Raw genomic sequence first — 13061 nt, 5'->3', positions numbered from 1 at the left:
CCAATGTTGGGGAAGTCCAGAACAAGGGGTCACAGTTTAAGGATAAGGGGGAAGTCTTTTAGGACCGAGATGAGAAAAACATTTTTCACACAGAGTGGTGAATCTGTGGAATTCTCTGCCACAGAAAGTAGTTGAGGCCAGTTCATTGGCAGTCACGAAGGGCCGAATGGTCTACTCCTGCACCTATTTTCTATGTTTCTATGTTTCCAACAAAGGCCAGAGATAAAAGCCAGTGGTGTGAAACAGGATTGTAGAGTTGCATCTTGTGACACTAGAGGAAGGAAAGTAGAAGGAGAGGAGAAATAGGTGGGAATCCAGTTGGGACAAAGGCGAGGGAACGGAGGGAGAAAAAGATGATTGTGGGAGAAAAAGACGGGGGTTTGGTGGTAGGTTAATTGGCCACAGCAAATGGCCGTGACAATAGAGATATGTAAAATCTGGGGTGGGGGGGGGGAGAATGTGGTAGAAATAAAATGGGGTTAAGATTGGGCAAGGATAAATGGGTGCTTGGTAGTCATATGAAGGTGGTAGCCAAAGGGCATGTGTTGTGCTGTCTGAATCTACGACTCTACATACTTGCCACTGACAGTTAACACTGCTTCAGTGGTACAATCTCTGATATTCTCCTCACTTCGCTCTACTAATTGAATAGTTGACCATTTCACAGCTTGATTTATTGGGGAAAAAATATTGTGTGAATGGTGTTGAGTAATGTGGTATTTGAGAGGGCAGTAAAAACTGATCAAGGTGCACATATTCAAACAACAAATCTCCAGCTGATATTTAGCTCAAATACTTTTTTTCCTTGCTTTTTAGCTGTGAGCTATGTGGAATAATAATCTTGACAAATCTGATCGATTTGTGGTAGGTTTCCAACATCAATGAAAATAAAATGTTTAATTTTCAAAGAGCAGTTAGATTTCTCGTTCCAAACCATGTTCCAATATTTCTAATCGTGTGGTGCTGGGACCCAAAAGGACATTAAACATCCTAAACAAAAAAGAATCTTCATGAGGTCTGAACAAAATCGCCTCTGGTTATTGTTTGGCATAAGACATAAACTTGCTGCTAAATAATCCAAGGTCTCTGAATAACATAAGGTAGACACAAAATTCTGCAGTAACTCAGCGGGTGAGGAAGCATCTCTGGAGAGAAGGAATGGGTGACATTTCGGGTCGAGACCCTTCTTCAGATTCTGAATAACATTTTGACTTGACAAATACTTAATACGACAAAATACTTTCAATATATCAAACTCATTCAAAATATTTCATACACTGTAATTCATTCTCAGTATACAAGGAGACATATGAAAGCACACTGTAGTTACTTTACAGTGTTTTATATAATGGAGGGAGAAGAAGAATGTGCCATCGATTATTGACCTCATAAATAAACCTCCTGCTAATTTATCATCATGTAGCACTGGAGGCAAAGCTGCATCTCCCCTGGAGTTGCTTGTGATGTGTCATAGGTCATTCTTCTGCTTAGAGGGAATTTTTGCCAAAGCTTTTATGGGAAGACCTCAGAGGCAAGGAATTAATTTACACATGAAAGCCTTGCCTGCCTACTGTATTCTGCAACAAACCGTGACCTTTATCCCCTCAGCTCACCAGGGTAGCATGCTATAAACTCAAGTTTATTCTTTTATCACGATTACTTCACTGGTCCCGATGCCAGTTTTCTCCCAGCTGTGAAAAGTGAACGACTGCAAACAAATCAAATCTAAAGCAAAGACAGTAAAGATGGTCAGACACCATCTATGCAAGAACTAAGGGTACCATATCTTTAGAGATAAGAACCTGGATTTATATTACCTGGACTCAAGTACTTATGGGATTCATTTGCGCCTAATATAATGGGCAAGAACCTCATTTGCAACCAACATCTGCAAATCATTCTTTCTATTAATCCCATCAACTCAGCTTCCCCTAACTTCCTTTCAGCCAATGCCACTTCCTAACCCTGTCTGTGCCACAGAGAGTTTAGTTTAGAGATACAGCATGGAAACAGCTCTTTTGCACTACCTTATTCAAGCTGACAATCGATCACTCATTCGCACCAGTTCTACGTTATCCTGCTTTCCCATCCAGCCCTTACACAATTTACAGAGGCCAATTAACCTACCAATCCACATGCCTTTGGGACGTGGGGGGAAACCGGAGCATCCAGAGGGAGCCCACGCTGTCACAGGGAGAATGTTCAAACTTTGTACAGGAAGCCGCTGAGATCAGGATCGAACCCAGCTCTATGTCGCTGTGAAGTGGCAGCTTTTCCAACGTTCCACAGTGCCAACCACTTGTGGTCAAACTGTCCGTCCTCTCCGCATTGTAATCACCACTCCTCAGCCATCCCACCCAGATACTTACTTGAACGGCACTTGATCCCCTGCTCATCAGTTGCAGAGTAATGAGATCCTAATCAAGATCTGGCCTTTGTTATTCAAACCTAGTAAACATCCTCCATGTGTTCACAAGTCTTGGACTCACACTGATTATTTGGACATGGCCAAAGGCAAAATCGTTGATGACGTAAAGATGTCTGGGACAATGTGCGAATCGTGAAAGACTTCAGAAAGTCATGATGATTAGAGGCAAAATTAGACATCTAATGGAGCAATTTAATGTTATTTAGATTGGATTTAATCCACTGGAAATGAAATGAATGAAGAAGGAATTGACGCATATATAATGAAAAACTATAAACTGTACAAATTGAAGTCCAAATAGAGAATTCTTGAAAGTATACATGTAGATAGATTAATCCATGAAAACAATGGCACTATGTTGGGTCTTAAGTGTAATTGTCATCGAATGCCAGAGTAAAAAGGACACATTTTTGTATTAGTTAGGTCAAGATGAGGAACTGCATTTATTGTACATAATTTTATAATTTTGAATACCCCGCAATAAAACTCTTTATAGGATCCTTTATAGATTCACCAAGATGTTACAAAAATACAAAACTATAAATCATAAGTTCTAGGAGCAGAATTAGGCCATTCAGCCCATCAAATCTAGTCCACCATTCATTCACGGCTGATCTATCTTTCCCTCACAACCCTATTTTCCTGCCTTCTCCCCATAACCCCTGATACCCATACTAATCAAGTTTTATCTATCAATCTCCGCCTTAAAATTATCCATTGACTTGGCTTCCACAACCGTCTGTGGCAATGAATTCCACAGATTCATCACCCTCAGACTAAAGAAATTCCTTTGCATCTTTCTAAAAGTAATCCTTGTCTTCTGAGGCTAGGGCCTCTGGTCCTAGACTCTCTCACTAGTGGAAACATCGTCTCTACATTCACTCTATCCAGGCCTTTCATTATTCTAGGAAAATATCTAGCTTTGCAGCGGTAGAGTTGCTGCCTTACAGCACCGTGGAATCGGATTCGATCCTGACTACGGGTGCTGTCTGTATGGAATTTGTACATTCCCCCGTGCAACGCCCTTCTTTGAATGGGACATTGCAGTCTTTTACATCAGAATAGAAAAGCCAGGCTTTAATTAGATTTTGGAGTCCAAGTCTATTGTTCACTGAAGGAGGCAGCACAAGTAGATAGGTAATCACCGGTAAAAAGCCAGAATGGTATACTTGCCTTCATTGCTAGAGGCATTGAATATAAGAGTCAGTAAATCATGGTGCAGCTCTATAGGACTTTGGCCAGCCACTTTGGATTTTTGCATACAGTTCTGGTTGTCCCATTACAAGAAAGATGAGGAAGCTTTGGAGAGGACACAGAGGAGATTCACCAGGATATTGCCTGGATTACAGGGTTTCAGCTCCAGGGAGAGGTTGGCTAGATTTGCATTGTTTTCTCTGGAACATCAGAGTTTGAAGGGCGATTTGATAAAGTACAGTGTATAAAATTATGAGAGGCATGGATAGGGTAGACAGTCCGAACATTTTTCCCAGGCTGGAAATGTCCAAACCTCAAGAATGTAGCTATAAAGTGAGAGGGGGAAAGTTTAATGGAGACATGCAGGGCAATTTATTTTTTTAAACATATAGTGGGGCCTGGAACGTATTGCCAGGAGTGATGGTGGAAGCAGATATGATAGTGGCATTTAAGAGGCTTTTAGGTAAGCACATGGAAGTGCAGGGAATAGAGGGATAAGGATCATATACAAGCAGATGCGATCAGTTTAACTTGGCAACAGGTCCAGCACATACATTGAGGGCCAAAGTGCCCATTCCTGTGCTGTACTGTTCTATATTCTATGTAATCGGGGAGTGCCTGTAGAAAATTTGGTATGGATTTGGTACGGTGATTAAGTGAAATCAGCCCATGTTAACAGCATTAGCCAGAGGGGCCGACTGGTCTATTTCCAAGCTTTAAAATCTTTCTCATTGACTTACAGAATATTGCTTTTGACTCCTCAAGGGCACAGAATACATAGTTATTCTTCCCTCAGAGCATGGAATACAATGGAGCAAACAGCCAAACACTATAGTTATTCACCGCGCTGTCAATTATCCTCTAGCAGACAGCATTTTATTAGTGAGATTCAAGGTCAAGTTCCATTGGTAGTTGCAAATAGCTGGAGTAACACAATGGGTCGGGCAACATCCCTGGAGAAAATGGAAAGGTGACGTTTTGGATCGGGACCCTTCTTCAAGCTTCATTGTGCATAATGGATGCAGCAGATGGCAAAGGGTTAGGAAAGTAATGTCATAAAACATTACATATGACTGTGCAGTTATCAGAAAAGGACCATGCCACAGTTGAAAAGTGAGCAAGTTTGCAAGGGCTCGAACAACTTCATTGATATCAAACCTACACCATTTATTTATAACAAATCAAATTGTGCAAGAATAGCAATATACCTGTATATTTTACAAAAATACTGTTTGCAAAAAAAACTAATAATTTATATATCTGCAATTGGGCAGCTGCAATGTTTATTATGTGCTGATTTTCTCAGCAGCTTGAGCTTTGTTATCAACACAGAGCATGTCCACCAACTTGTCATCTATATTGTCATTGCCGATGGGTCTGAAAAACAGTTCAACAATGACACCTGCACCAATGCAGCGGACCATAGAAAGTGCAATGATGAGGTTGAAGAAGCGACTGTGATGTTGCGTGCAAGTGCTTTTCACATGTTCTTTGAGCGCTTGATGTGCCTCTTGCTGAAGACTCTGGATGTACCCGACACAGTGTAGTCCTGGAAGCTCTAAAAATGAAAACAGCAATGCATGAGTGTCCAACAGAGTAACAGGCAATCCAAGATTGAGAAACAACAACATTGAACAGACTTCAAATGAAAGTAAAGCTTTGTTTAAAAGGTTTTCATTGTGCATTTTCTTGCAACAAGGAGATAACAATTTTAAATAATAATGCAAGTAATATCCCAAGGACGTGTGCTATTTGGCAAGTTAATTGGCTACTGTACATTATACTGAATGGAAGTGGCTGGTGATAGAACTAAAAAAATGTGAATGGACATGTTGGAGAATAAATGTGTGGGAAGGGAGTTACAGCAAAAGTAAGGAGGGCAATGGGACTGACGGGGATGCTCCAAGAAGTCGTGTCGACTCAATGGGTCAAATAGCTTCCCTGTATGTCAGAAGGAAACATTGGGAGTAGGCATATCATCAGCATTTCAGTTTAAACCTGACAGCAACCTGCAACATATTAAAAATACAACTTGCTGCAATTAAAGAGACAAAAACGATTTTACCTTTGAAAGGCGAATGAATACTTGAGGCAAAGGGAAGACTATGTTCATGGCAGGGTGGAAACTTTAGCTGTGGCCATGAATCAGTACAAATGAATGAATGTTGAATGGCTTGGCTTCTATCTAACAGGTAAGAGTAACATAGTGAAAAAGTTGGAGTAACTCAGCGGGACAGGCAGCATCTCTGGAGAGAAGGAACGGGTGATGTTTCGGGTCGAAACCCTTCTTCAGACTAGTTAGGGATAAGGGAAATGAGAGATATCGACAATGATGTAGAGATCAAGAACAATGAATGAAAGATATGCAAAAAAGTAACGATGATAAAGGAAAACAGGCCATTGTTAGCTGTTTGTTGGGTGAAAACGAGAAGCTGATGCGACTTGGATGGGGGAGGGATAGAGAGAGAGGGAATGCCGGGGTTACTTGAAGTTTGATAAACCATTATTTCATACCACTGGGCTGCAAGCTGCCCAAGCGAAATATGAGATGCTATTCCTCCAATTTGCATTTAGCCTCACTCTGACAATGGGGACCTAGGACAGAAAGGTCAGTGTGGGAATGGGAAGGAGAATCAGTTTTGCAACTGGGAGATCAGATAGGTTCAGACGGACTGAGCGAAGATGTTCAACAAAATGATCGCCCAGTCTACATTTCATCTTGTAGATGTATAAGAGTCCACATCTTGAACAACAGATACAGTAGATGAGGTTGGAGGAGGTGCAAGTGAACCTCTGCCTAACCTGAAAGGACTGTTGTGGTCCCTGGACAGAGTCGAGGGACATCAGGCAAGAGGTACAGAATTGTGAAAACGCACACCTCCAAATTTAGGGACAGTTACTTTCCATCTATCATCAGGCAGTGGAAACATCCAATTGACCTACCATCTACCTCATTGAAGACCTTTGGACGATCTTTAATCAGACTTTACCATGCACTAAACGTTATTCCCTTTAACATGTATCTGTACACTGGACGGCCTGATTGTAATCATGTATTGTCTTTCTGCTGACTGGTTATCATACAACAAAAAGCTTTTCACTCTACCTCGTTCCACGTGGCAATAAACTAAACTAAATAGATAATTGCTAATTCCACACTCATGGCTTGTTCTACACACCACAAGCTTCAGGTTGACTTTTCTGTCCCAGTGTGCATCAAGTCTCATGCAGTCATTATTTGCAGTTAAGAAATATCTTATTTTAAATTCTCAGTCCTGTCTTCAATTCCCTCAATTAAGGTGTTCCTACGACCTCTTCCATCTCCTCCAGCATTGCAATCTTCTAGAATACCTGCACTTCTCCAATTCTGACCCCCGAATTTTAATCACTCAAAGCTAGAAAGAAAACAGAGAAGATTTATAAGGATGTTGCCAGGACTCGAGGGACTGAGCTGTAGGGGAGAGGTTGAGTAGGCTGGAGCTCTATTCCTTGAAGCGCAAGAGGATGAGGGGTGATCTTATGGAGGTGTATAAAATCATGAGCAGAATAGATTGGCTAGACACACTCAGAGTAGCGGAATAAAGGACTAGAGGACTGGAGGACATAGGTTTAAGGTGAAGGGGAAAAGAAGAAGTGAGGGTGGTCCTTATCTCATCTCATTTTTTTTTCTTTTTGTGACATAGGAGGACACTATTCGTCCATTGACTCGCAACCAGTTCTCAGAGCAATCCCAGTCTTACTCCATCACTTATTTCCCTGTAAACCCAATCACTTGTAATTATAGTGATATTTCCAAGAAGGGAGAATGTGAGAATTGAAGTGAAACTTGCAAAGACAAGAAATACAGGCCAGGCAGTATCTGTGGAAAGAGAAAGAGTATTAACAAACAAGGTTGCATGATTTGTACAGAAAGGTTCACTCTGTATCTTCTTCCACGAATGTAGTCAGATCTACTGAGTGTTTCCAACTATTTCTAGTTTTACTTCAGATATCCAGATTCTGCCTAATTTTAAATGCAGGCAAGGATCTTCCCTAACGTTCAGATTCTGCACATCCTCAATGGTAGAAGCAGCAGAGGAGGGAGCTCCACTCAGTGATCTCCATGCTATAGGCTCTTCTGTCATTAGCAAAGGCACAGTGTGCGGTTGGAGTGGGTGGATACCGAATCCAATGGCTTGGCCACCAATAAAGCAAACAGCTCTCACTGGAATGGACTGTGGTCGAGGATGCGAGTTCACTGGTGACGGGTCAGTGTTTCTATTGAGTTGCATGCTGGAAAGGTTTTGAGCAGCTGGAGGGACAATTCTAATGCAACCCTAACAGCATTCTAATTACGCTACTTCCTTAGAAGGCTTAGGAAGTTCAACATGTCCCCAACAACTCTCACTGACGCCTACAGATGTGCCGTAGAAAGCATTTTAGCAGGATACATCATGGCATGTTTTGGGAACATAGAAATTAGACCACAAGAATAGGACCATTCGGCCCTTCGAGCCTGCCCCGCCCTTTGAAATGATCATGGCTGATCATCCAACTCAGTATCCCGTACCTGCCTTCTCTCCATACCCTCTGATCCCCTTGGCCACAAGGGCCACATCCCTCTTCTCCTCTGGCATCATGGCAGCAAAGGGAACAGAAGTGTGAAAAAGACCACCTCCAGAAATAGCTGACAATTCTTCACAGCTGTTAACAGACAATCACGCAAACCACACCTGCCTTCCATTGACTCCATTTTCACCTCATGCTGCCTTGGCAAGGCCAGCAGCATAATCAAGGATGAGTCTACCTTGACTACTCCCTCTTCTCCCCTCTCCCATCGAGCAAAGGGTATAGGAGTGTGAAAACGCACACCTCCAGATTCAGGGACAATTTCTTCACAGCTGTTATCAAGCAACTGAAACATCCTACCAACAGCTAGAGAGCAGTCCTGAACTACTATCTACCTCATTTGAGACCCTCGGACTATCTTTGATCAGATTTTACTGGCCTTATTTTGCACTAAACATTATTCATGTTATTTCCTTCATCATGTATCAGTACACTATGGATGGCTCAATTGTAATTATGTATGGTCTTTCCGCTGACTGGCTAGCACACGACAAAAGCTTTTCACTGTACCTCGGTACATGTGGCACTAAACAAAACTTAAAACAGATGAACACATTCCACGACTTCATTTTCCAAAGGAGGAAAGGTGCAAGAAGTCTGAATAAGTAATAGATTTGCTGTTACTGCATTTCTCTGAATAGCCAGACTAAAACCAAACTATGGTCATATTAAATTACCATTGAGATTTGATTAGAGGTTGATATTTGCATTGAAAGAGTGTAGAATATTTTAGTGAACAAATCTAAACTGACGAGTTAGGTAATCTCACCTAACCTAATCACACCCTGTGACTGGTGGTGTGCCTCAGGGTTTGGTGCTGTTTGACATCTATATCTATGATTTGGAAGAGAATGGACAAGGCATGATTAGCAAGTTTGCAGATGACACTAAAGTGGGTGGTATTGTAGATAATGAAGATGGTTGTCAAAAATTGTAGTAGGATCTTGGTGGGCTGAGGAATGGTTGATGGAATTTAATGCAGAGATGTCCGAGGTGTTGCATTTCGGGCAGTCTAAAAAGGGCAGGACCTATACAGAGAATGGGAGGGCTCTGAATAGTGTTGTAGAAGACGATTTAGGTACATAGTTCCTTGAAAGTGGCATCACAGGTAGATAGGGTGGTCAATAAAGATTGGCCTTCATTAGCCAGAGTATTGAGTTTAGAAGTTGCAAGGTCATGTTATAGTTGTATAAGACATTGGTGAAGCCACATTTTGTGTACGTGTTCAGTTTTGGTCATCGTGTTTTATGAAATATGTTGTCAAGCTGGAAATGGTACAGAGAATATTTAAGAGGATGTTGGCAGGACTCAAGTGCCTGAGTTATCGGGAGAGGTTGAGCAGTCTAGGACTTTATTCCTGCAGAGCAGGAGGATGAGGGGTGATCTTATAGAGGTGTACAAGATCATGAGAGGGATAGATCATGTAAATACACAGTCTTTTACTCAGAGTAGGGAAATCAAGAACAAGAGGACATAGGTTTAAGTGGAGGGGGAAAGATTAATAGTAACCTGAAGGATAACTTTTGTTTACACAAAGGGTGATGGGTCTATGGCACGAGCTGCCAGAGGAGGTAGTTGGGGCTGGTACTATTGTTACCTCATTTGGACAGGTACATGGATAGGATAGGTTTAGAGGGTTATGGGTCAAGCGTAGACAGATAAGACTAGTGTAGATGGGGCATGTTGGCCGGCGTGGGCTAGTTGGGCTGATGGCCTCTTTCAACACTGTATGACTCTATGAGATTCCCGTTTATTTATTTAGCTTGAGAAGCATATTCACACGTTGGTCAGAGCCTGGTGTCTACATGTTGTATTCCCATTATAGTTATGGAGTCACAGACTAGTAGCTGCACTATCACATTCTGCCAGCATCTAGGATGCTCTGTGATAACTCAACCTCGGGGCTTTCCTGTTGTACTATCATGGGCTCCCAGTGCCGTCCTCGATAAATGCAGACACATCATCAGGTGCATCAATGTCGACTTCCGGCACCGGTGTAAAATATTGTGTAAACAATACCACAAACAGCTAACAATGGCCTGCGTCCTTTAGCATTGTAACGTTTTTGCATATCTTTCATTCGTTGTTATAGACAATAGACAATAGGTGTATGAGTAGGCCATTTGGCCCTTAGAGCCAGCACCACCATTCAATGTGATCATGTCTGATCATCCCCAATCAGTAACCCGTTCCTGCCTCCCCATATCCCCTGACTCCGCTATTTTTAAGAGCCCTATCTAGCTCTCTCTAGAAAGCATCCAGAGAACCTGCCTCCACCAGAGAATTCCACAGACTCACCACTCTCTGTGAGAAAAAGTGTTTCCTCGTCTCCGTTCTAAATGGCTTACTCCTTATTCTTAAACTGTGGCCCCTGGTTCTGGACTCCCCAACATCGGGAACATGTCTCCTGCCTCTAGCGTGTCCAAGCCCTTAACAATTTTATATGTTTCAATGAGATACCCTCTCATCCTTCTAAACAAGCCCAGCTGCCCCATCCTCTCAGCATATGACAGTTCCGTCATCACGGGAATTAACTACATCGTCTATATCTCTCGTTTCCCTTTCCCGTGACCTTCAGTCTGAAGAAGGGTCTCGAACCGAAATGTCACCCATTCCTTCTATTCAGGGATGCTGCCTGTCCCGCTGAGTCACTCCAGCTTTTTGTGTCCATCTTCGGTTTAAACCAGCATGTGCAGTTCATTCCTACACTGTAAATCATTGAAAGCTAATTTAGGATCATATATTACATCCCAAGTTTTCCTTCAATTCCAACATAATTTTGAGCTTTGAGGCAGAACCTAAATATGTTTTAAACAAAACTGAAAATTTCAGTATTAGCTCAGTTGTCTCATTGGTATATCTGAATCAGTAGACAACAGATTTCAAATCTACTCCAGACACCTGGGCACTCCAGACATGCCAGCATCTGCAGTTCATTTTGCACATTTTGACTGCATATACCAGCATCTGCAGTTCCTTTCCATACATTTTGTCAGCCGGTCTGAAGAAGGACCCGGGCCCGAAACGTTCCCATCCTTTTTCTCCAGAAATGCTGCCTAAGAGTTACTCCAGCACTTTGTGTCTATCTTCGACATACCAGCATCTGCAGTTCCTTTCTACACACTTGTGCATGTAACCCAGGGAGGGGTGATTAAACCGAGCTACGGCGTTAATGTCGTTGATCTCTAAAAGTCAGGTCTTAATAAATTGAATTGAAATAAAATAATGGCCTGCCAATATTAATCCCACAGTAACACGATAGGTGGTCGTTCCTATCATTGTTGTAGGTGCCCCCTGGTTATACGTTTGCCCAAAGTAAAATGATAAGCTGGTTTAGTGCATCCTCTGTAGAGATGAGAAAGGTTTTTTTTGTTTGAATTAGCGCTCGACTCGAGTTATGTTCCAAACTGTGTCAGTAGTAAGTAATGAGAAACTGCCCGCGAATACTACCCCTCTCTGGAGTACGGATGTCAGGTTTACGGATGCGAAGACGGGAGGATGGGGTTAAGAGGGAAAGATAGATCAGCCATTATAGGATGGGGGAGTAGACTTGATGGACCGAATGGCCTAATTCTGCTCCTATCACTTATGACATTATGAACTACGGTGCAACGCTGATTTTGCGGTTATCCTTTACTCTGTATGATGCACAGAGGAGAGGAGAAGTTGTGATGTAAACAAACTTTTAAAGTTCACGGAGAAGAAGAAACATTAAGCCACTTGTTTCACGATGTAAATAAAATAAAACTTGTAATTTAAGGCAATTAAAGGTAATTTAACTTACCGTTCTCGGGGGCATCTGGAAACATTTTGCAACCATTATAACTGAGTTTATTAGTGAATAAAATACCGACCTGGGTTAAAGAGAAGGGTCCCTTTCAGGTAGGCGTACTCCTTGGGGGTAATATCCAGGGTCCAGCACTTGTTGAGAAACCGCTTAATGGTGTGGATGTCGGCTGCCGAAGCCGTGTGAAGATCCTCGCTGTCTTGTGTGTGTCCGCGGGTCCACTGGTTAAAATCATGTGTAAAATGCTAGTGGCGGTGACCTCCACCGTTTCAAAATTGACTTTGTCTTGCGCCAGTCCCAGGACCAGGAGCGGTGCCCAGCACCTTCGCACCAGGGTGACCTGGTCTCCCCCGGGCAATGCATGGAAGCAGGGCACGTTCTGGATAAACGCCAGGGTCTTGGCCAGGACGGCGGAGGCTTCGGCGCAGGTGATGTGGGGCCACTTCAGCACCAGTCTGCGCCGGGATGGGCAGGCACAGCCCGGGGACACAGCGGCTGACAGGCGTCCCGGCTCCGGCTCCTCGCTCTGCAGCAGCTTGTACAAGATGCTGCTCAGAGCCCGGCCCTTCCTGCACTCACACACGTCGCCGCAAGCCCAGGACATCGCTGCCCAGCTCCGAGGCTCCCCCGGGCTGCGGGCTCCTTTATAGCAGTCAGTCCGACCCACCTCATCCAGGGAAACACCCACTGCTGGTGGCGACAGCGGCAGAGAGCGCCCGCCCGCTGACTAGTGCAGGGAACTCGGTGTAGATGACTGTGCTGTACACGCCAAGCCTCGTCTATGGGATCTGTCTGCACACCCAGACTCGTCTACTGAGATCAGACTGTGTACACCCAGCCATGTCTATGGGATCAGACTGTGCCTATAGCCCCGTCCAATGGGATCAACTCGATCCAAGGCCGCAAGAAATAGCAGGGAATTGTGGACGCAGCCCAGACCATCACACAAACCAAACTCCCTTTCATTGACTACATTTACACCTCACGATGCCTGGGCAAGGCCAGCAGCATAATCAAGGACGAGTCACACCCTGGCCACTCCCT

The 13061-nt window shown here is 43.3% G+C and overlaps 1 protein-coding gene across 1 annotated transcript; it reads right to left on the bottom strand.

The window, feature by feature from the left end:
• Nucleotides 1-2364: 2364 nt before the first annotated feature.
• Nucleotides 2365-12708, bottom strand: LOC129702654 (nuclear receptor subfamily 0 group B member 1-like). The gene is given in 3 exon segments (XM_055644537.1): nt 2365-5180; nt 12085-12222; nt 12225-12708. Coding segments are annotated over 3 exon segments (807 nt in total). The 5' UTR covers nt 12622-12708; the 3' UTR covers nt 2365-4908.
• Between the last annotated feature and the right edge of the window lie 353 nt (nt 12709-13061).

The sequence above is a fragment of the Leucoraja erinacea genome, chromosome 13 (genome assembly GCF_028641065.1).
Source record: "Leucoraja erinacea ecotype New England chromosome 13, Leri_hhj_1, whole genome shotgun sequence".
Classification (NCBI taxonomy): domain Eukaryota; kingdom Metazoa; phylum Chordata; class Chondrichthyes; order Rajiformes; family Rajidae; genus Leucoraja; species Leucoraja erinaceus.
This window is presented reverse-complemented; position numbering and strand designations above follow the sequence as displayed.